The sequence below is a fragment of the Amblyomma americanum genome, chromosome 1 (genome assembly GCF_052857255.1).
Source record: "Amblyomma americanum isolate KBUSLIRL-KWMA chromosome 1, ASM5285725v1, whole genome shotgun sequence".
Lineage (NCBI taxonomy): Eukaryota > Metazoa > Arthropoda > Arachnida > Ixodida > Ixodidae > Amblyomma > Amblyomma americanum.
The window spans coordinates 226,442,185-226,465,039 of record NC_135497.1 but is presented as its reverse complement, the minus strand read 5'-3'; the positions used below and the strand labels follow the sequence as shown (position 1 = coordinate 226,465,039).

Below are 22,855 nucleotides of genomic sequence, written 5' to 3'. Positions count from 1 at the left end.
GAAGCGCAAAGGCAGCGGCATAAGTTTCTAAAACTGCGTCGCTGCCAATAAATGCTTCTCATGTGCACATATGGCCCTGCTTGCTGTACTTCTGTAACATGTCCGCGATTGATATTGCACGCGAATAAAAACGAGTGTTGCACGACTGTGTTTCCTGCGTTATTCACATTGCATGTGTTTACTCGTTCGCAAATGCAGTACGTACACAGCGAGAACACCTAAATATAATCCAATAAAATTAACCGAAGCGTTTCGCCTACTTTATTAGAGAAAATGTTACCGAAAAAGTACTTCATATATATATAAAAGATATCTATGTACAGCACAAGTTTCGTGTTTCGAAACACGAAGTTGTGCTGAATTTCACAGCAGCTTTCGCGCAAGCGACAAGTGCTAAATGTGCAGCTCCTCGACAGAGACTCAAAACAAACCCTGAAACCTATATAGTCAGCTGCCTCCATGACAGCTTTGGTCGATTACAGCTCCTCTTGCCGATGTTGCGAGAGCGTTGCGGCTCGGCGGCACCCTCCCGACTTGCAGCGCTCCATGCGGCGGCCGTCGGCATTCATCGCTCGCGGTGCCTATTATGGTAACTTTTGTATCGTAGCAAGTTTGACAACGGTGCTTACTGAGTCAAGCCGTGCATGATGCGAAAACGTAATCGTCTACGTAGAAATCGGCGAACCAAAACCCGCAGACGACGTTTTTTCGCTGAAGGGCGGCAGTGGCGCCATCTGATTTCAGCAGTGGAAAGCGTCAAGACAGCCGGGACGAGCGTTGCAAACAAAATTCTTTGAAAAGTAAAACCCGACCGCGGTGGCTGCGTTTTTATGGAGCAAAAACGCTAAGGCGCCCGTGTGCTGTGCGATGTCAGTGCACGTTAAAGATCCCCAGGTGGTCGAAATTATTCCGGAGCCCTCCACTACGGCGCCCCTTTCTTCTTTCACTCCCTCCTTTATCCCTTCCCTTACGGCGCGGTTCAGGTGTCCAACGATATATATGAGACAGATACTGCGCCATTTCCTTTCCCCAAAAACAATTATTATTAAAGTAAAGCCTCGTTAAATCAGTTGTTCTGGTATTTTTTCCGCTCAACTAGCCGAAAATGTTGTAAGCGCTTCAGTTAAGCAGAACGAAACGGCCGGAACGGCATATTCAAAGGGCCCGCGCTTCTAGCAACGCTCGCCTCGGCGGCCTTGTCGTGACGCTTTCGACTGCCGAAAACAGATAGCGCTACTGCCGCCATTCAGCGAAAAAAACTCCGTCTGCGGGTTTTAGTTCGCCGATATCTACGTAGACGATTACGTTTTCGCATCGTGCACGGCTCAACTTAGTAGTATCGTTGTCAAACTTGCTACGATACAAAAGTTACCATAATACGCAAACTCTGTGTGCAGTTTCATCGCAAATGAGCCAGCGGTTGAGGCGGGGAAACTTTTGAAAGTCTTCACGATAAAAACGCACAATACTGTATTTATTTGAAGCCAAAACTAAGCTTATAAAAGTCTTGTTTTGTTTGCACAATGCAATGAAAAGGCGTCATAAGAGCACATGAGAAATAAGCAAGGGATTAGAGCGTCATTAGCCAGAGCTTAAATGTGCAGCCGCATAGGGGCGCTAACTGCTCTCCCGTTGCGAACCCTTCGCTCGCAGTGAGAAATAATCGGTCCGTGCGCTTAATGTAGCGTGGTGATGGCGGCGCCGGTGGTGCGTTTCGATGGTTTTAATGAGTTTTTCTGATCGTTGCATTTATTCGTCGTTTGTTAAACTTTAGTACTGTGAGAGGTGAGCGGATTTCGATAGCACCACGACGCTTTCGAGTTGTCTCTGACTAGACAGCTCTTCTGTGCAATCATCTGACGAGGCGTATGATGTGGTGGCTGTGCAAGAATGCACTGCGGTGTGAGGATGGATGGATGAATACGGCTGAACCCTCTAAATCGGGCGGTGGCTCAAGCCACCTAGCCATGTCTTGTGAAATTTTACTCCTGTCTTGCTTTTAGCCACCAATCGTATAACCTGCGCTTGGTTACTTCTACCCTCTTAAAATCTACTTTCCCTTCACTAACCTTAAACCCCAATGCCTTCGGTAAATCAGCCCCGCTGCTTTCCACTGTAGGGTGAAGCCCTTAACAGGAAAGTATCAAGTGTTCAGCCGTTTCCTCCTCTCCACACGCAGTGCGCAACGTGTCTATCTCGTGGTACCTGACTCTATACGTCTTAGTCCGCAAAACTCCAGTCCTGGCCTCAAATAACAAAGAGCTTCCCCTACAATTATCATAGATATTTTCTTCGGCAATTTCCTGTTTAAAGGTCCGTTATGTTCCCAGTGCCGATTTCGTCAGCATCCCTGTTTTCCACAGAGCTCTCTCTGTTTCTTTAACCTTTTTTTAACCGATAATTGCTGATTTGCCCCCTTACTGCTGTCCAGATATTTGCTTGTCAATTTTCTAGTTCGCTCTCTCCATTTCGTGTCAACATTCATTATATACAGGTATCTGAAAACTTTCTTAGCCCACTGCTTTTCCCCCATTTTTCTCAATCGTTCCTCAAATGCTATCTTACTGCTAGCCTCTCTGCTCTCGAAAAACGCTCATCACATATCACCCTGTATCCCCTGATTTGGTGTATTGCTATGTGCTCAGAAAGCTAACCTCCCTACACCCCGTTGTTTAATTTCTAACCTTGCTTGAACATCTAGTCTCATGCACAGGACCGCATTACCGAAAGTCAGGCTAGGGACCACCACCCCTTTCCAGATCCCTCTTACCACTTCGTACCTATTGTAATTCCACAGTGCCCTATTTTTCATGACAGCTGCATTCCTACTAGCTTTATTCATTACATATTTTTCATGCCCTGTCAGATACTCAGCACTGTTATTTATCCACACCCCAAGATACTTGTGCTCATCCACTCCCTCTAGCATGAACTCCTGTATTCTATGCTCGCCGCTCTCTTCATTAAATATCATGACTGCAGATTTTTCCTTACTATACTTGAAACCTAATCTATCTCCCTCTGTACCGCATATGTCTATCAACTTCTGAAAGCCTTCCGAGGCAGTGCCGAAACAGCGCCTCCTCTATTTTTTTTAATGCCCGGCAGAAGGGCTCCCCGTCGCCCTGCAACCCCTTTCCTGTCACCCTCTCTTATTCATCAAATTTTGCCGCCAGTGGCGCTGTCGGCTGACACTACACGTTGTGCATTGCGTGTGGAGAGGAGGAGGAAACGGCTGAACACTTGATACTTTTCTGTAAAGGGCTTCACCCTACAGTGGAAAGCAGCGGGGCTGATTAATACAAGGCATTGGGGTTTAAGGATAGTGAAGGGAAAGTATATTTTAAGTGGGTAGAAGTAACCAAGCGCAGGTTATACGATTGGTGGCTAAAAGCAAGACAGGAGTAAAATTTCACAAGACATGGCTAGGTGGCTTGAGCCACCGCCCGATTTAAAGGGTTCAGCCGTATTCATCTATCCATCCATCCATGCTCGATTACTGGGGCTAGAGCTATCTAAGGTGCGAGTAAAGCTAAAAGGGAAAAGACGCAAACCCAAGAGTTGGTGGGATGAGGAGGTCAAGAGGGCGATAGAGAAACGTCAGGAAGCGTCCAGGGAACACAGCTATTCCAAGAAGAGGGGGAACCAGAATTTGAAGTAGATAGCAAATGGGATACCTTCATAAAGTGTAGAAGGGAAGCATCCTATTTGATTAATGAGAAAATTAGAAGAAAGGGTGCCCAATGGATGTCAAAAGTAAATAAAAAGGATAGAAAAGCAGCTCAAAAATTCTGGTTTATTGTTACAGATGACGGTATTCAACTAGAAGGGGATGAAGCAATAAAACACATAGGAACAAAGACTGAAAAATTTAAAGAAAGGAATGTTGTACATAATTTATCGAAGGAGGATAGACCGGTTACTGCAATAGCTTCACTTGAGCAAGGAGAGTGGAAAAGGACAGAGAAGGTTCCTAGTGGCACATCAACAGGACCAGATGGTATCCCGATTATATTGATAAAGAAGCTAGGACCAAAATCCAAGCAAACAATAATACAGGTAGTGAACAAAATAATAGTGGAGGAGAACGTCCCCGATAAATGGCAATTAAGTAGAATGAACATGATATATAAGGAAAAGGGGGACAAAGCTGACGTAACTATCGTCCCATAACAGTGACATCTGTGGCTTACAGGGTGGTGATGCAGATTATAAAGGATAGATTGCAGGCTTGGGTGGAGAACGAGGGGGTGCTAGGGGAACTACAAAATGGGTTCCGGAAACAAAGGAAGTTGGAGGACAATCTATTTTCATTGACGCAGTGTATAGAGATTGCTGAAAAGGAACACAGGCCCCTATGGCTAGCATATCTGGATATTAGGGGAGCCTATGACAGCGTTATTCATGAGTTTGTGGGACGTACTGGGCACATTGGATGTGGAAGATGGAGTAATTAATCTCGTTAAAGATATATATATATATATATATATATATATATATATATATATATATATATATATATATATATATATATATATATATATATATATATATATATATATATAGGTAACAGAGTGCTCATAAAATGGGAAAAAAATGTATCAGGGCCTGTAGAGATACAGCGGGGGCTTAGGCAAGGATGTCCTCAGTCCCCTTTGTTGTTCATGTTGTACCTGCAAGGGTTGGAGACCAAGCTAGGGGGGAGCGGTCTAGGCTTCAACCTTTCTTTTTTCAAGCAAGGGGAATGGATTAAACAGTCATTACCGGGGCTAATATACGCGTATGATATAGTGCTAATGGCTGACAACAAGGAAGACTTGCAGAAGTTGGTAGACATGTGGTTCAGAGGGAGATAGATTAGGTTTCAAGTATAGTAAGGAAAAATCTGCAGTCATATTTAATGAAGAGGGCGGCAAGCATAGAATACAGGAGTTCATGCTAGAAGTAGTGGATGAGTACAATTAATTACCTTGGGGTGTGGATAAATAGCAGTGCTGAGTATCTGACAGAGCATGAAAAATATGTAATGAATAAAGCTACTAGGAATGTAGTTGTCATGAAAAATAGGTGGGGTACGAAGTGGTAAGAGGGATCTGGAAAAGGGTGATGGTCCCTAGCCTGACTTTCGGTAACGCGGTCCTGTGCATGAGACCAGACGTTCAAGAAAGGTTAGAAATTAAACGTGTTGTAGGGAGGCTAGCTTTGCGAGCACGTGGCAATACACTAAATCAGGGGGTACAGGATGATATAGGATGGGTGTCGTTAGAGAGCAGAGAAGCTAGCAAAGAAAATATCTATGATAATTGCAGGGGAAGCTCTTTGTTGTTCAAGGCCAGGACGGGAGTTTTGCGGACTAAGACATATAGAGTCAGGTACCACGAGATAGAAATGTGCATTGTGTGCGGAGATGAGAAGGAAACGTCTGGACACTTGATACTTCTCTGTAAAGGGCTTCACCCTGCAGTGGAAAGCAGTGGGGCTGATTTACCCAAGGCATTGGGGTTTAAGGATAGTGAAGGGAAAGTAGATTTTAAGCGGGTATAAGTAACCAAGCGAAGGTTATATGATTGTTGGCTAAAAGCAAGACAGGAGTAAAATTTCACAAGTCATGGCTAGGTGGCTTGAGCCACCGCCCGATTTAAAGGGTTCAGCCGTATTCATCCATTCATATAGCGGCCGTCCCGGCTACGCGTCTCGGCTCGTGGATCGCTGCTTTTCTTGTCTTCCCTTTTCACCAAAGCAAGGCTTTGCTGTAGAGATGGGCGTAACGGCTCACTTCAGTGAGCGGCTCAGAACGGCTCCGCTCACTGAAGTGAGCCGGATCATTTGAACGGCTCACCCGCTCACTTGGGTCGCTCAGGAAAGAGCCGGGTCTTTTGAGCAACTCCTTTAAAGAACGAGTGAGCCGTGGTTCTTTCCTTTCCACTCCCTCTCTCCACAAGTGCGGCGCAGGGACCATCACTTTTTTTTTTATTTTCCTTCCGCATGCTACCGGCTCCTTCAAGCGCGTCTCTATGCGTCGCGGGCCTCCGCTATCTGATATTTCTGGGACGAGCCAGTGGGTTAGTGGCACCGCCAGTTAGCTGAGAAAAAAAAGAAAGAAAACTTGTCATCCCTCGAGAGGCGACGCGCAGGTGGGGCGGGGAAGGAAAAGAGCATCACGCAATAAGGGTAAGGGCTCCCGTAATAATAGGTTTTTCGGAAATTTTCGTTATGTGTTTTTCTTTTATCCAAGCCCTGGGCTCGAGGTTGTGTCAAACTTCAGGGCTGTACGTGGCTACCTTCATTGGTTATCGAAACTTAGGACGGGCCTCGAAATATGGCCGCTCTAACTTCTTTGTTTATAAAACTTATAAAAACGCAAGCAAATGCATTACAAATCACAAGTCGGTATTGCCTAGTTTAGCTAGAGGCCCGTGCAGTGGCTTGTAATTCTGCAAATATACCTAGGCTTTAACACGTGGGTCGATAAGGTCTTGTAGTGTACGTTCTCTGTGTGAGAATTACCTTTTTTTAGTTACAGTTAGTTCGGCCGTCTGTGTGAGATCTGCTTCTGTAACACAGTTTGCCTTTTTACATTTATGTAGATATATTTCCTCTCTTCATCATCTGCATTCGACAATCGTCCCCATCTTCAAACACTGCCTGGAGAGGCCCTGTTCCTCTCTTAAGAAAAGGAAGAGACCATGCCTGAATTTACTACACGGCTATTTTACTGATGCATATATCGTTTTGTTTTCAAGAAAGCCAAATAACTAGCAGGTTACACTGTAACCTCTGCTATAGAGTTTAGTTATTTGCCTTTAAAAAAAACGATATGTGCATTAGTAGAATAACCGTGTTATAGGTATTTTTACTAATACCTTCGAAATGTTGCACCAGCTCACGATGCACGATCAGTGGGAGTCGTGAGACATCGCTCGAACAACAGCTGTCAACGAACGGCGCCATCCTTTGCCAATGATTTGCCAGAAGACACGTTCTGAGCGAAACAGCGCTCGCAGACAACGGACGACAACAAAGAAGACACAACACCGCAGGACAACACAAAGCGAGGACAAGCTCTGCGAGCGCTCTTTTACTCGGAATGTATCTCAACCAACTCGCCCAGAAATACGCACTTTGCCAGAAGACCCGGCTCTGATTGAACGGTTCTTCGAACGGCTCACTGAACGACAGAGAAGCGCCCCTTCAAAACAGCCGCACGGCTCACTGAACGAGAGAGAAGCGGATCTCCAAAAGAGCCGCACGGTTCACTGAACGAGAGAAGCGCCTCTCCAAAAGAGCCGCACGGCTCACTGCACGAAAGAAGCAGTTCACCAAAAGAGCGACTCTCCAAAAGAGCCAAACGGCTCACTGAACGAGAGAATTGGTTCACCAGAAGAGCGGCTCTCCAAAAGAGCCAAACGGCTCACTGAGCCAAAGACCCGGCTCTTCAAAAGATCCGGATCTCCAAAGGAGCCAAACGGCTCACTGAGCCAAAGACCCGGCTCTTCAAAAGATCCGGATCTCCAAAGGAGCCATTCGGCTCACTGAGCCGAAGACCCGGCTCTTCAAAAGATCCGGATCTCCAAAGGAGCCAAACGGCTCACTGAGCCGAAGACCCGGCTCTTCAAAAGATCCGGATCTTTTGAAGAGCCGGGTCTTCGGCTCAGTGAGCCGAATGGCTCCTTTGGAGATCCGGATCTCTCGTTCAGCGAGCGGGCGACCCGTTCACTCAACCAGCTTTCTCGCACTGCTAATAGATGGCGAGCAAATCGCACCCAGCAGCTCTGACGGACGGTTCGACACGGCTAACTGAACGACAAACCAGCTTTCTCGCACTGCTAACAGATGGCGGGAAAATCGCACCCGGCATAGGGAGCCTACATACATGCCGCCTGCCGCCTGGCTTAGGGTGGTGACATCTCTCCCAGTGTTGCCGAAAACGGCCGCTAAACATGACGGGCAGCCATGTTGTTCCCCTTGAAGAGAGCATCCCCGGCTTTCAGTGGCGTGGTCGCTGGGGCGATCTACAACATTAGTTTATATTCTAGTTTATCGGCGTTTCTTTCGAAGTTAGTACCAACAGATGACGCCGTTCCGACGACATAGAGCAGTTCTCAGCGACGGTGCATTACACTCCGAACGGGTCTCTCCTCTGCGCGCGTCATCGCGCCAAAAGGCAGCGCTTATCAATTACGTAAAAAGGGTTCCTCCTCACGATGAGCACTAACCGAGCTTAGGTGTTGGGCGTTCAGAATTTAATGTTATGACGGTAATCAAAAGATTACGCAGGCCCACTTTTTAATCCTTATCAATTACTTGGTTCATGCGCGGCCTGTACAGAATGTGGCCGTAGTGGCTGTGTAGCTTATGTCGGGCATAATCGCCGCAAGTGTTCTATCGTTGGATAGCTTATGTCGAGTATAATTGCACCGGACTAATTGTAGGTCTCAATTAATTACCGGTAATTAGTTAATTGTAATGTAATTGAAATTTACGCTACATCACTAAGTCGCTGGATAGCTTATGTTGAGTACAATTGCACTGAACTAATCTTGTCTTACCGACCATTAATTAGATAACCGTGATTAAAAATCAATCGTTATGCTCCATCATCAAGCTATATATCGTTGGATAGCTTATGTCGAGTATAATTCCAACGGAGTAATCGCAGGTCTTAATTACCATTAATTATTTATTTGATTTAAAATTGAACCTAATGCTATAGCATCGTCATATATCCTTGAAAGGTCTCGATGAGTAGAATCGAAAATGTAACGGTAAACCGAGCTAACGCTGGTCTATGTAGGTTCAAAATAAAACCACGCAACAGAAGCAAAACAGTAGCACCTAATGCTTATGCATTCACAGCACGGGAAGAGACTTAAGTGCCCCAGTAGTTCTATTACCAACATCACAATGGCATTTGCGTGTGCAATGTACCATTAGTTTGTGCATTTTGCTCTTCTGTGAGCAATTACACATGCTCTACGCAATGAGCTATGCAACCCCATACTAGCACACTGTAGCTTCAGCAAAAGGTATAAACATACTTTAAAAAATTTAGGGAATCTTGAGGCTGATGTTAACAAATTAAGATCGAGTGTTGTAAGCGTCTTAGTTTTGTACAGATTGCCATTGAGTTAACATTAAAGCAGTGCTTCATTTCACATTGCCTACCATTTTTCCACGTGTGCTGAGAAACTAACTTACACAGGGTGTTCAGTAGGAGGCTCAAATGTTCAGAGTGTAACATGAGACTTGCTGGAATGGAATCAGAGAAAGAGGAGCAATACAAACAATGGGACAAGTGAGAAAACCTAAAATCAAGAAACCAAATGACATTTTCAGACGCCTTCGTGTAAACATTCAAGAAGCTTCTTTTATTGCCGACACACTTCTGGCAACTGTCAATTAAAGGGGAGGTGCTCATATTCTTTCTCAAGCAAACTGACAGAATATATAAGCATCCGCAGCCAGCTAAAGTGCATATGAAATTACATTCTTCCATTATCAGCATCTGTGAAACCAGTGAAATTTTTGTACACATATCAGTCACTCCTGTAAAACATATCTGGTGCGCACACTGATGGTGTAATTACAAACAAGCTTATTATTTTTAAACATTGACCGAAGTAAAGCAGCTTCGTTGCTCAATGAACACTTCTACATAAAACAAAATATACTGATAGCCATGAACAAATTGCATGAGTGCCGTACAGAGGACACAATAAATGGGCTAAATTAGCAGGACTAGTAATGCAAACAACTCAAATGATAATGAGAAACACCACGGCAACTCTGTGGGAGCGGATGTTTTACAGCCCCTAAATAATGCAAGGCATGGTAGTGATGCTCCAGCCACAAAAATAAGACTGTTACGCACTTCACAAAAGACTTGAAACAGTGGTTTACACATTTGCATCTAGTTCCAACACTTGCTCCTAAAAACTTCACCTTTGATGAACACACTAGTGGCACGCACTGTAAATCAGTTTGCTATTTCCAAATGCTGACTGAAGCAAAGCAGCTTCATTGGTTAGTGCACACAATCTGCAAGCAACAGCTTGCTACAGAGAGGTGACATAAAAATATGCTGAAAGACGTGAACAATTTACAGGCGAGCAAAGTACACACGACATACACAGTGAAAGTGTCAGAGTGCTATATTCGGGTACAACCCAAGGAAGTAGTGGCAGATGCCCCCCGACCGTTTCCCTCCAGCCAATAGCAGTGACCGATTTTCATGACAACGCGGTCAATCCGATTAAGCCACGGTTAACTGCCGTTCATCTGCCACTCCCAGCGATGCAACTTCCCAGCATTAAACATGGTGTCATGAAAATCGGTTGGCGCCATTGGCTGGATAGAATTCTTTAAGGACATCTCCCCTATTTTCTTGAGTTGTGTCAAACTATAGAAAAACAACGAAAGCAAGGCCAAATCATTAACTAGCTGACTGCAAGCATCTAAGCATATGATGTTACCATCCTTCTCAGAGTTCAGACCAGGTTTGTTGCGGCACATGTTTTGCTAGACATTCCATCCACCTTCTGTGCATGCTGCTGTCGTAGATGGATCCTCAGTCTTGTCCTCACATATTTTGTCAGGAGGACCTTCCCTGCCTGAGCATGATGTGTTTCACAGCAACCTAAGTTCAACTTGACAGCCTTGCACAGGGCATTCAGAATGCTAGCAAATGGGGTTTTGAGCACCATGATTTCCTTCATATCTGCAAAAGTCTTAAACTGCTCCTCACATTCTATAAGGACATTAATCACTGCTTGCGTTGGATAAATGAGGTTCTCAGAATTTTTCACGTACTCTTTAAGCTTAATAAGATTGCTATACTGATTTGTAGCATCTCCAACAAGGGCATTTTTGCAGTCACTACAGTTACCAATGGACTTCATGACAGACTTGACCAGGAATCCTCCTAGATAAGCAAGAATGTCACATTCTGCTTCTGTGAGAGCACACACAAACAGGTTTTCTAGCTCTTCAGGCTCTTGGTTTTGTCCTTCATGTCTCTGGATAGTTGGGTCAAGGAGGTCAGCTAGATGCAAGCTGTCATCAACCTCATAGCTAGAATTTGTAGGTGTGTGCATGAACTGTCCAACACAAATCAGCTTCAGTGCACACTTAACGTCGTATGCACTAGGGACCGGCTTCTTGAGTCTCAACACAGAGAATATGTTTTCGAGACAATCTTGTACGAGCCGGCCAAGAAGCACATACTTGTAGCTTTGGTTGTCCAAGAGGTCTTGCGACAGGCTGAGAGCAACAGTGGTCGATGCCAGAAGGCCAGCTTGTGAAGGCTTCTAATGTGCCGTTGCTCCCATTTTCATTTGACGGAAAGTGCTGCACGTCAGTTCCAAAAGCGCAGTGGCCTCTTTATGCTTTGAAGGATCTATATCGCTCAGAGCAACAACCGGATGTCTGGCCGACATAAGGGTGTACCACCTGCTCACGAGGTTAAAAAACCACGCTGTAGCCTCTGCTTCGGGGGGCAAAATTTTTTGTTGGATTAAATATCGGATAGCAGCAGGAGCCTCACGGAACAATTGCACAGCAATGTTCACTTTCATGGTAGTGAAATGTCCACTGCTGATGTGGATTTCCGACAGCCTATTTGCAATCTTCAGCTCACTTTGACAGTCATACTTCAACACTGCTTCAACATGCTCCACCTTGACAGTGCCAGAAGGAAGACTTTGTTCCTTAATAATAATAATAATTGGTTTTGGGGGGAAAGGAAATTGCGCAGTATCTGTCTCATATATCGTTGGACACCTGAACCGCGCCGTAAGAGAAGGGATAAAGGAGGGAGTGAAAGAAGAAAGGAAGGAGAGGTGCCGTAGTGGAGGTCTCCGGAATAATTTCGACCACCTGGGGATCTTTAACGTGCACTGACATCGCACAGCACACGGGCGCCTTAGCGTTTTTCCTCCATAAAAACGCAGCCGCCGCGGTCGGGTTCGAACCCGGGGTGTTTCTTAACAGTTTCTTCACCCAGAGTGAATTCTCCCACTCATAGTAGTTGGGCACGGATGTTCTTCAAGACGTGGGCGGGGTCAGCCATAAAGAATAGTTGCCTGCCACGGAGGTGCGGGTGCGGAATACAGCAGACAGTCTGTGAGTTTCTGTGGTTGGACAAGCCAAGCAGGCGCCAAACTGCACGGTTGGCAGCTCCCATGTCACTTGTGACAACAAGCACTCTAAGCGAGATTTGAAAACAAAGCTCAATCAAGTGGAACACAATGTCCTTCAAAATAGAGCCATCTATCGACCTTCCAGTGAAGTGATAGGCGATAACCTGTTTCCATCTCGTGTTCACGCCACCAACCATGAACACAAGAGCATGGTTGGCAACATCTGTAGCGGACTCCGGCAATGTAGTGCTCCCAAAAAAGCAATCAAGCGAGCGATCGTGGTCAAATCCTTGGGAGATTTCCATCTCATCCATGAAGAGCACACAGTCTTTTTCTATGTCTTGCATTGTGGCTACTTTGGATTTCAGGACATTAAAAACTTCATGAAGAACTCCAGGCAAAAATTTAATATTTTGAAGCCTTCGTATTAATGTCCTATTGCATGGCAGTGGATATGATAATGATCTTAATAATTCATAGCCTGCTGTTCCACATGCGTGCTTTATTTGAAGGGCCTCTCGAATAGTCTTCTCAGACCACTTAAGGCCCTTCGTAGTTTTCACCGTCAAAGCCCTTCTCTGGTCGTGTTTGAGGAACGGTAATTGTTCCAAGGTTATCATTTTTTGTTGTGGCGACTGTGACTTCTTTACAAGACTGCGCAGTTTTCTCTTTGTTTGCTCGTGAAGCCTCTGTAGGTTTCTGTACTTTTGGGCCAAGTCCTTATTTCTCTTTCTCAGCTCAGCATTCTGTCTTTGAAGAGACAAGTCAGTTGAAGCCGTACTTGAACCAAGTGTGAATGCAGCTTGAGGTATTTCTTTACTTGATCGCTCATTACTATGCTGTGACCTTTCAGCGCTTAAGGATTCGGCCTCCATGGGTGAAGCTGCGGGCAGAGGAAGTCGACTTGCATCAGTGGAATCTTCCCCACTGGCTTTATCTGTTCTCAGAAAGGAATGGGCAACGCTGTCTGCATAGATAACAGTGTCGACAGCTTTGGGCGGCAGCAAGGTGGTTGTTAAAGGTAGATCATACCCTGGTACCTGAGCACATTGTAGTGGACTGACAGTGTCCTGGGAACTCATGCTGTCACTCACAGCCGAGTCTTGTGTTTGTTCGGCTGTTGATGCGAAGACAGGCTCTAGAGCAGCACTACCACATGGTTCATTTCCGGTGGGGTCAAGTACTGGGCTTTGCGTTGGCGTGGCCGGACGAAAGCAAGACCGCTTCTTCGGAGGCTTCCGGTGTTTCGGGATGGCTGAAATAAAAAATTCAGTCAATAGGGTAGCACTACACTCAAGAACTGCAGAAATTCTGCATTTACAGAAGAGCAACCTAGTACCTGCATAAAACTTCCAAATAAACTTCAGGAGTAGTAATATCAGTTGGGTTTTAAGATCCCAAAGCTGTACTGGGGGGCTTTAGATTTCTTACCGCCAGTGCATATTTAACAGCGTCGGAAAGCATGCTACAACTGGCAATGATTCAGTCGTGCAAAATTGTGCTCAACAGCAGGTTGTGTTAGCAGCTGAGGTACCATTGATGCAACTAGAATTACTAATCGTCCTGAATTTTGCCATTTTAGCTTCTGTGCCAGGTGACATAGAACAAATGAGACAGCACAGTATGCAGTCTGCTTTAGGATATTTGTTTGATTCTAGACGCCCCCTTTCTCGCAGGCGTCGGGTGAATTATAAAGAAAAAACGATGCTATACAAAGTATAAACACACTATAGGTGGCCTTGTGCTCTTTGAATACAAGGCTATATCTGTGTGTTACGTTTTGGATCTTAGTATCATATATATGAGTGCATTCAATGTGTAGAGAAGATAAACAGTAGTCCCTTAGGGAAGCAGTGGGTGTTCAAGAAAAGCAAATGTAGTAGGGGTAGGCAGAGAGTTAGGTGGCAAAAGTTTTGTTTAGTGCCATACTTTATACCTTTATGGCTTACACGGAAGATTTCAATTGTCATTCATTCATTTTTTTTTCAATCTACAGTGAAAAATGAGCCAGAGGTAATGCAGAAGCCGTTAAAACACGGCTTAAGGTGATTTTATGTTTGAAGGTGCTGTTCGAATGCATGATCCTACAATAACGTGCAATATACATATTTTTTTATGCCCGCGATTTAGTTTTACAAGAAATGAATTGCATGGATCCCAACAAATTTCTAGCTAGGGATCTAGATGCTGATGCAAACATGCGCTGTAGGAATGCTTGGATATAAAAGCCATATCAATAGACCAAGAAGTTTGTGTGGATAATGTGGCCACAGATGGCACAGGAACCGGTTAAAGGGAAGTCAGTAGGATAGGCTTCGTCCTGCTATGGACCTTGAAATGCTGATGGTGATGAACCTTTCTTTGCAGCCTTCTAAAAGCAGATGAGCGCACATTTTTGAGCTTGCACAAAGCAACCACAGCACTACCGTATACGTGTAGACAAATTTCTTTGCAAACATTTCATATGAATGAGGCAGAGTTGTATTTAAGAGATGGATCAAAATTAGAAGCTTACCTCGATAAGTAAAAAGTGTGGGAACCGCATCTGGCCTTAGCTTCTTTAAGCCATCCTGTCTGTTTTGCTCGAAACTTGTTTCTTCAAAATGTGCCTGAAATGAATGGCAGCAAGTACTTCATAAGCATCAAGAAGTATATTCATACCTGCACATAACTGTGACAAATGCTGCAAACCGGAACATGACTAGCGTTACAACTACAGAGCTGTTTCTACCTGCTGTAATGTTTTCACATGCTGTCTTTTACCAGGCTATAGTGCCAAGCTAAAAAAACTGGATAAGGGCTTCCTAAAGGCTTCATATGCATGCCAGTAACCGGGCATATACAAAATGTGTTCTTTTAGTCTGATCTTGGGTTTCCAATCTTTTTCTACCGAATAGCGTCGTACAGCAGAACGGTGCCTAGATAACCAGACCTGACTGAAAATAAGTTCCTCCGACCACAGCGCTCACGAAACAGCGAACGCGTACAATGTCAGAGAGATGTAGAAATTTATTTTCACTACCTCAGTCATGTTCTCTGACATGAGTCTTGGCGCATGTATTACAGCGCAAACAAGGAAGCGGGCGCCAATATATCGTGAGTGCACTCGCGTGAGAATTACAGTCAGCGAGGGCGAATGCGAACCGTTGCTTCTCGCCCTTGGTGCTCGAGACACGCCGCCAGCGCATCTAAAAACTAACGAGAAGATTGCACCCACGCCCGCAATGCGTAGCCTGTTATCAAACCCACGCCGCGCACGCCGTTCGAGGCGGCCGTGGTTTAATTATCGTAAACGTGAAGCACAGTACACCAAACATAACAAGCGAGCAGGTAACAAAAGAGAAAAAGGTACGGTACTCACAGAACATATGCGAGAAGCAGCAGTGGGTTCCCAGCAGTCTCGCTTTACTTGTGCCAGCCAACGTTTTCTTCGGTTGGAGTCAGCCGGGAAACGAAACATCCGTGTGCCCTTCCTGCAGTGGTTCGAGCACTGCGGAACGCAACACCCGGGCATTGCTGCTGCGTAAGCTTCCTGGCGCACTTAGTGCAACAACCGACAACATATGACTGTCCCACTCAACGATGAACGGCGATGAAGACGCAACTGCTGCAGCAGCTAATGCGCGCCTATGCACGGCGGGGAACAAGATGGCGCGGCGTCTTCCCGTAACCATGACAACACACGCGCTGGCAACATGGGTCTTAGCGGGAGGCGGCATGTGCTGTGTCAAAGGAAGTCACCACCCTAAGCCGGGAGGGGGCGCGACATGTAGGCTCCCTAACCCGGCAGAAGACCCAGCGACACAGCTCTGACGGAACAGACAGTTCGCCGTTCGGCACGGATCACTACGCTGGACTACGGTCCTATGGATCAGTGAGCCGGATCTCCAAAAGAACCACCGCTCACTTTTACTGAGCCACGGCTCACCCGCTCTTTTAAAAGAGCGGCTCAGAAGATCCGGCTCACTCCTGAGCGACCCATCTCTACTTTGCTGCACAAACATGTTTTCTCTGTGCACAAGAAACGTGCATCGTTTGACGTTGATGGTTTCCATCCGCCGCATTCACCATGCGGTGCTGTTGTGTGCCCATGTGCGTGTCAAGTGCGAGACTGAAGGACCCAGGAGTGTCATTTCACGAGATCCCGGCTGACCTCGAACTGCGACAGCAGTGGATCAAGGTGATTTCATGGAAGGATTGGGAGCCCAATTCTACATCAAATTATTCAGCAGTGTGCAGTAAGCACTTCGTGCCCTCCGATTTTAAAGAGAATGTGAAAATCCACCAGTTAAAGAAGGGACCAGTGCCAAGTGTGTTCCCCTCCTATCCTTTATACAAGCAGCCTGCACCTTCGAAGCGGCGCAGTGACCCTAGCACTTGGAAGTGAGCGTCGGAGCTAGGCACCAGCGGATGCTGTGCTAAGAAAAGAATCAAAGCGGCACTTTCAGCTGACGTGAGCGCCTTAGGACCCGTTGACAGAAACTGCGGAGCCCAAGGACGCCTCAGCCGCTGTCGTGGAGCCTAGCAACGCGCTACTGTGCGACAGTACGGCCCCAGCCCCGTCGTCCTCGTCTCATCCGCCGCTTGATTCCACCATCAACGAGGAGCACACCGCACCGGCTCGTGTTTGGCTCTCTGCGTTCGCAAGACGAACATTTGGAACTCAGACGGACTCGGCCAGAACGAGCTCCAGCAGTTTTGTCCACCACAGGAGGTGTAGACAAAGGGAGCGCGATCTATGGCTCCAGATTGCGAGACTGAGGCAGAAAGTCGACAAATATAGGGAGGAACTACGCAAACTGAAGGATAATTCAAGCATGTGTGCTTTTCTGGTTGTTGCTGCCGATGCTGAGCAGAAGAGTGATAGCTGCATTTATTTTAGATCAAGTTAAGAATTGCAGCAAGAATAGAGCAACATGGGGCGAAACGACTGTCAGATACTGTGTTGTTCTGAGGAACTTACCCACTAAAGCCTACAAATACATCCATTCCGAAGGGCTGCTGCGCTTGCCATGCAGGAATACACTGCCCAAATACATAGCCGCGTCAACTGGGGAGGTGGGCTTCAGTCCACTAGTGCGTTTAAGACTTAAAACAGAGCTTGCAAACTTACCTGCAGATCAGTCGAAAGTATGCAGCTTGATTGTAGATGAAATGCACTAAGGCAGAAGCTGGAGTACAACAAGCAGCGCGATGCATTCATTGGTGACGTCAACATGAGCTCTGATTTAGCGCATTTGACGCCAAGTAACAAAAACGACCACCTTGCAAACTCACTGCTTTGTTTCCTCCTTTGTGGCCTAGCTGGGCATTTTAAAATACCAGTAGGCTGTTTCTTCACAAAATGCTGCTCAGGATCCGACCTCGCTGCGACGATTGCACATGTGAAGAAAACAGACGAATTGGGTTTTGAGATTGTCCGTCTTGTGGCTGACAACCATGAAACCAATGTTTCAGCAATGGACATTTTGTGCAAAGGGCAGGCACAGATATCAGCCCCACATCCATCTGACCCTTCAAGACAGCTCTTCTTGGCATTCGACCAGTGCCATATTCTGAAAAATATATGATCCCAGTTCCTCGCAAAATGCATAGGCGGAAAAAAGGAGATTTCTTCAGCCCCTTTGAAGGAGCTCTATAACATGCAAAAAGGATCCACGGCGAAACCAGTGAGCTACCTGACACGTAAACACCTTTACCCTACTAATCTGGAGATGAGTGTCAGACATGCTGCGCAGATTTTCTCGCCCCGTCACAGCAGCACTGCAGTATATGAAAAACCAGGCTGGACACGTGTGTGATGTTGAGTTTGCCACAGTGGGCCCTACTGTAGAATTCATGATAGCAGTGCATAGATGGTTTGTTTTTATGGATGGGAGCAACACATAGCAACATATCCACAAGAATGACCCAGGCACTAGGCACTTTAGTGATCCGAATGATTCAAGGTTGCAGTGGCTGGAAGAAACATTCCTAGCATATATCAAGAGACTAAAAGGTGAAAGTCACCCCGACAGTTTTTTGAGCAAGGTGACCTACAGTGCACTTGTGCTTACGACACTCTCTAATGTCATGTGCATTAGGTTTCTTTTGAATGACAAAAAATTCATTTTCGTCCTCACAAGAAAATTCTCTAGTGACCCCATTGAGGCATTCTTCGGTTTTCTACGCAGAACAGCTGGATGCAACAACGCGATGGACATGAGAAGTGTGCTCTGTGGCGTTGAAAAAATGCTAAAGACTATTGTTTTTTCGTCGCTCAGAAGCAATGTCAATGCATTGGCATCATTTTGTGCTGCCACGGCAGTCCAGGGCCCGAGCACCCAGAACGTCAGCCGCCTCGATAAGCCATTCTTTCCCTTGACAGCAGAAAATCGGTTGCGAGAAGTATGCACCTGGCCGAACCAGTGGCTTCCCAACCCAGAGATTGCCAGCATAGCCCTGATTGGGGGATATATAGCCCGTGTCGTAGCAGAGAAGGTGAGCTGCCAGGACTGCATTGAGACAGTCGAAAAGCCAAAAGGAAATGCTCCTGTAGATGGGCTTATAGCTTATCAGGACAGGGGTGGACTGAAGTATCCCACAAGAGAACTAATCATAGTGTTGATCAGTCTCCAGAGGTTTGTCGACATTGTGGTGTACTACAGGAAAGCCATTGAAAAACCTCTAGAAGCCAGCGTGGAGCATGCTGTTGCCATTTTGATGGATGCTCCAATCTTGCAGTGCAGAAATCAAGATGCGAGTCACAGGAAGCAGTTCCTGGAAGTTCTGTGCCGCAAGTTTATTAAACCATTGCTCAGCAACCATGCCATGAACGTTAGATAAGAACTCTGTGATGAAAATGTATGCGAAAAAACCACTGTCACATAAAGTGCTAAAATTGTAGCACATTTAACGTGTTTGTCCTTGTTCTATGATTGATCCACTGTGCAAAAAATATATGCTATTCCCCCTTTGTCCTCGCATTTAAGTCTTCTGCTCATAATTGGATTAAAGAAGTCATAAAAAGCTAAGGGTACTTTTTGGGAGCTAAATGGGGTTGCCTCAAAAAAATACTTATTAGGATGCATTTCTTCAGGGGTTAAAACTGTACAGCAAGCAAATGAAACAGGTGTCCTCAGGTCGTAAAAGCTGCTTTCTTGCTTGATATAAAAATAGTTACCTAATACCAATACAGTGCTTACCACGCAAGGAAAGGTGCAGAAACTGTATCGGCAGCTAACGATGAACACCACAACCGCGCCGTTTGAGGAAAGGATTTGAGAGATGGGATGAAAGAAGGCCCGTAGTAAAGGGCTCCGGTTAAATTTCAGCCGTTTGAGGTAATCTAACATGCACTGATATCGCACAGTGCACGAGTGCTTCTCGTATTTCGCGTCGATCGAGATGCGGCCACCGCAACCAAAATTCGCCTATTCGGTTGCCGTCGCCACTGAGCCGCCACTGCGGCAAGAATGATACGTCTGCGTTTTCGACGAACTCAGAAGTGCGTTTTAGATAACATAGACCATCATCGTACAAGCGCAAGTGAAAAAGCACGGCCTCGCCTGGCCCTGGTCTGGACTGCGCTGCCTGTACCAGCAGCGGAGGTGCTGCCTGTACTCGCAATAGTGTCAGCAGCAGCGCCGCACTGCGGCCAGCGTGCGAAACGCGGCGTCCCGTGCGCTCCCTTTGTTCAGTACCCTTTCTGACGGGCATTGAAAAAATAGAGGAGGCGCTAGTCGAAATGTCGAGCTCTGAGGTGCGATTTCCAGCAGTGAATGTCACTGATCGGGTGGGCTTTGCGCGCGTGATGAGTGGATGGCATGATAGGTGTTCGCGTGGCCGAGCAGCAAACTCCAGGAATGTGTCGGGCTTCTCGACGAGACATCCGTGTGCACTGGCGCACTATCTGGTCACAGCGGTGTCAGCAAGGCAGCGTAAACGTCTGTCGGGAAAGGTACATGACGTCTCCAGCAACATTGAGGTAAGGAAAACTAAAGCTGTAGCGGTGACAGTTTGTCGAGCATCATTCTCATTCCTTTTGCATGCAGGCTGAAAATGACTTCAAAGCATGAAGATGAGTATGTGTAGTACACAGTCGTTCCCTTAAGTCTGGAAAAAAATTGCGTGAAAGCTTAGAAGAATACAATAACTGGGCTTAAGCATTACTAATGAAGCACATAAAGGTGGTTTCGCTAATCAAGCTGAAATTTTCTTAGTGTTACAGCATCAGTTACACAGCAGTCATGTGGGAATGACCGCAGGAGGGCGAAAAATTTTTTTTTCTGTGATTATTTCTGTAAGGGCATGCAGAACACAAAAATATGAGTCGTACATTTTTTTTACAGGTGTGCTGTTCCAGCCGGGGAAGGTACCAGCACACAAGAAGCCTGTGTGGGATCCATCCATGACCCATTTGTGTGGAATATCTTATCCTGTACTGCCCGCATGGAAATCTTCAAACTGGTGAGCACGTGCTTAGTGAGTTGTGGCAGGCATGAAGGGTTAACGTGTTTATCTGGAGTAAGATTACATACAGCTAGTGATATCTGATTGCATTTATACATAGTTTATTGAGCAAGAAAGTACAGTGCAAATCACAATAATGTGCATGAATCATGGCTATAGTTTTCAGATGAAAACAGAGATAGGTATGGGTGACACACATTGTTGTTCTGTGGCTTTGGATTTCTCTTACTGACCACAATGTCGTGGCAGCCTCATTTTGATCGGTGCAAAATGCAAAAGCATGCATATACTAAAAAACTGAAGGTAGTCATAAACAATTTAACTTGTGCCCTTCCCTGCAACATATTTTGTAGTGGTTTCTTTTACTGAGTAAAAAAATACTCTAATATGAAATTATTTGTGGCTATCAGTTTGGAAAATCTGCAGTCAAGTACCTGTAGCTTTTATGGAAACAGTTCCATTTGGTACTAATGATTGGTTTTGCACTGAGCTTATTTCACAATGATATGTGAAATAGACTGCAGTTGGACTTGCAGCTTCAACATTTCAAATATTTGGAAACCCAATGTACCTTGTTCGAAGATTTCAGTGTATAATGTTAACTTGCAGGTGATGGTGTGTGTCAAATGCAGATGTGGCGGACCGCTCTCACCATGGGATCTCAGCTCGAAAGCCCTGATGCCAGATCCATCTTTGCTCACGTCTCGGCTGGACTGTTTACCTAGCTCGGTGGCCATACCGGGCTCCTGAATGATTACATGAGGCATCTGCAAAAAGACGTCGAGTGCTGCACGGCATGGTCAAGAGTTCTCTACGAACATCAGCACAGCTTCCATTGTGTAACACAACACATTCATCCATATTCAGCTGCAGGATCATGACACCACAGGCAAAGGGTGATAACAGCATGAGCATCAACATCTACAACAAGGAGGACGACACAGCACCTTTCGGATTCTACCTGACAGACAGGAAGTGTATGATCAGCTGCGTATGGGAATCACACTCACTGCCATGGTTTTCACATGTAGCTATGCCACAAGCAATCAATGTGCATTTTCTCTCTTTCAAGTTTGACTGCATACTGCTGAGAAGCTGGCGAAGTGTTCTTCATTTTGGTGCTGTTCTACAAACACGACCATATTTTTGGCCTTCAATTTATCAGTGGTATTCATGACAACAGAGATTAGTTTCAAGACGAAAGCCTTTATAGGCTCGTGACTCGCCAGCGGGGATGTTTGCATAAAAGTGTCACACTAGCTATAATCAAACGTGGTTGAGGTGTCCACTGAGATTTCGAGAGATGTGAGAGCTACTTAGAAGTACAGAAAGCTGGGCAAGTTGGTTACTACTATCCATGGTAAAACAGTGTGGAAAAACACGAGGACAGAACAAACACGACGACACGAGCGCCGACTTTCATCTGGTGATTTATTAAGCACATATGTACATATACTATTCCCGCGAAACACTAAAAAGAACAAAAAACATTGAAGAAGCACTGCATCATCACTGAACATCTTAAATCTACATTTCTACAAATGCATGCTCCAGAAAGGTGATTTCGTGGTTAGCCAGCGATAATGTGGGCTTGCTAATGCATGCTGCACTCCCCTTGTCAATGTGATATGCCTCTACTAGTTCCCTTACTATCTGATCCTTATGTTTGAAGATGACGAATGTCTGGTGAAGCAATGGGGCGCATGTGTGCTTAGGTTGTCTGCAGTGCAGCGTCAAATTCGAACCAGCTGCCCTCTCCAAAGAATTGTGATGCTCCCTCAGGCGTTCGTTGAGACATCGCCCAGTCTGGCCAACATACCATCCACCGCATGAAAGGGTGATCTTGTATACAACACCTTCGATATACTCTACCCTCCTCTCTACGTGTACTGTGGTACAACCACCACCAATCCTTCCTAGTAGGGACCCTCGCTTCCGCTGCACAACTCAGCAAATGTTGCTTAATTTTCTGCGAGACGAAAATACAACATCAATTTGAAATTGTTGCCCCGCTTTCTTCAGATGGTGTGATAATGCGTGTTTGTTCCGTCCTCGTGTTTTTCCACTCTGTTTTAACATGGATGAGAGCTACTGTGTCCTTCCCTCAAAACGCATGCTTTCACATTCCTCCACATAAGCAGGCTAGTGTCCTCACAGTTAAATAGTAATTAGTTAATTAGCAATAATAGTGCTTAATACCTGCGCTTCAGCCTACTGCGCATGTGTGTGACGTCATTGGGTGGCGCTACCATCGTTAGAGAGGAGCG

General features: G+C 45.7%; 1 protein-coding gene across 3 annotated transcripts; it reads left to right on the top strand.

Annotated features, from left to right (window-relative positions):
• Positions 1-1,678: 1,678 nt before the first annotated feature.
• Positions 1,679-21,745, top strand: LOC144114692 (uncharacterized). Of its 3 annotated transcripts, XM_077648581.1 has the most exons (4): positions 1,679-1,902; positions 19,847-20,103; positions 20,468-20,585; positions 21,198-21,745. In XM_077648581.1, exons 2-4 carry the CDS (start codon positions 19,943-19,945, stop codon positions 21,336-21,338), a joined length of 420 nt encoding a protein of 139 aa, XP_077504707.1. In that variant the 5' UTR covers positions 1,679-1,902; positions 19,847-19,942; the 3' UTR covers positions 21,339-21,745. The 3 variants fall into 3 exon arrangements, with proteins under 3 accessions (XP_077504707.1, XP_077504708.1, XP_077504706.1); XM_077648582.1 differs by lacking the exon at positions 1,679-1,902 and having other exon boundaries at positions 16,131-20,103; positions 21,221-21,745; XM_077648580.1 differs by lacking the exon at positions 1,679-1,902 and having other exon boundaries at positions 16,131-20,103.
• The last annotated feature ends 1,110 nt before the right edge of the window (positions 21,746-22,855 follow it).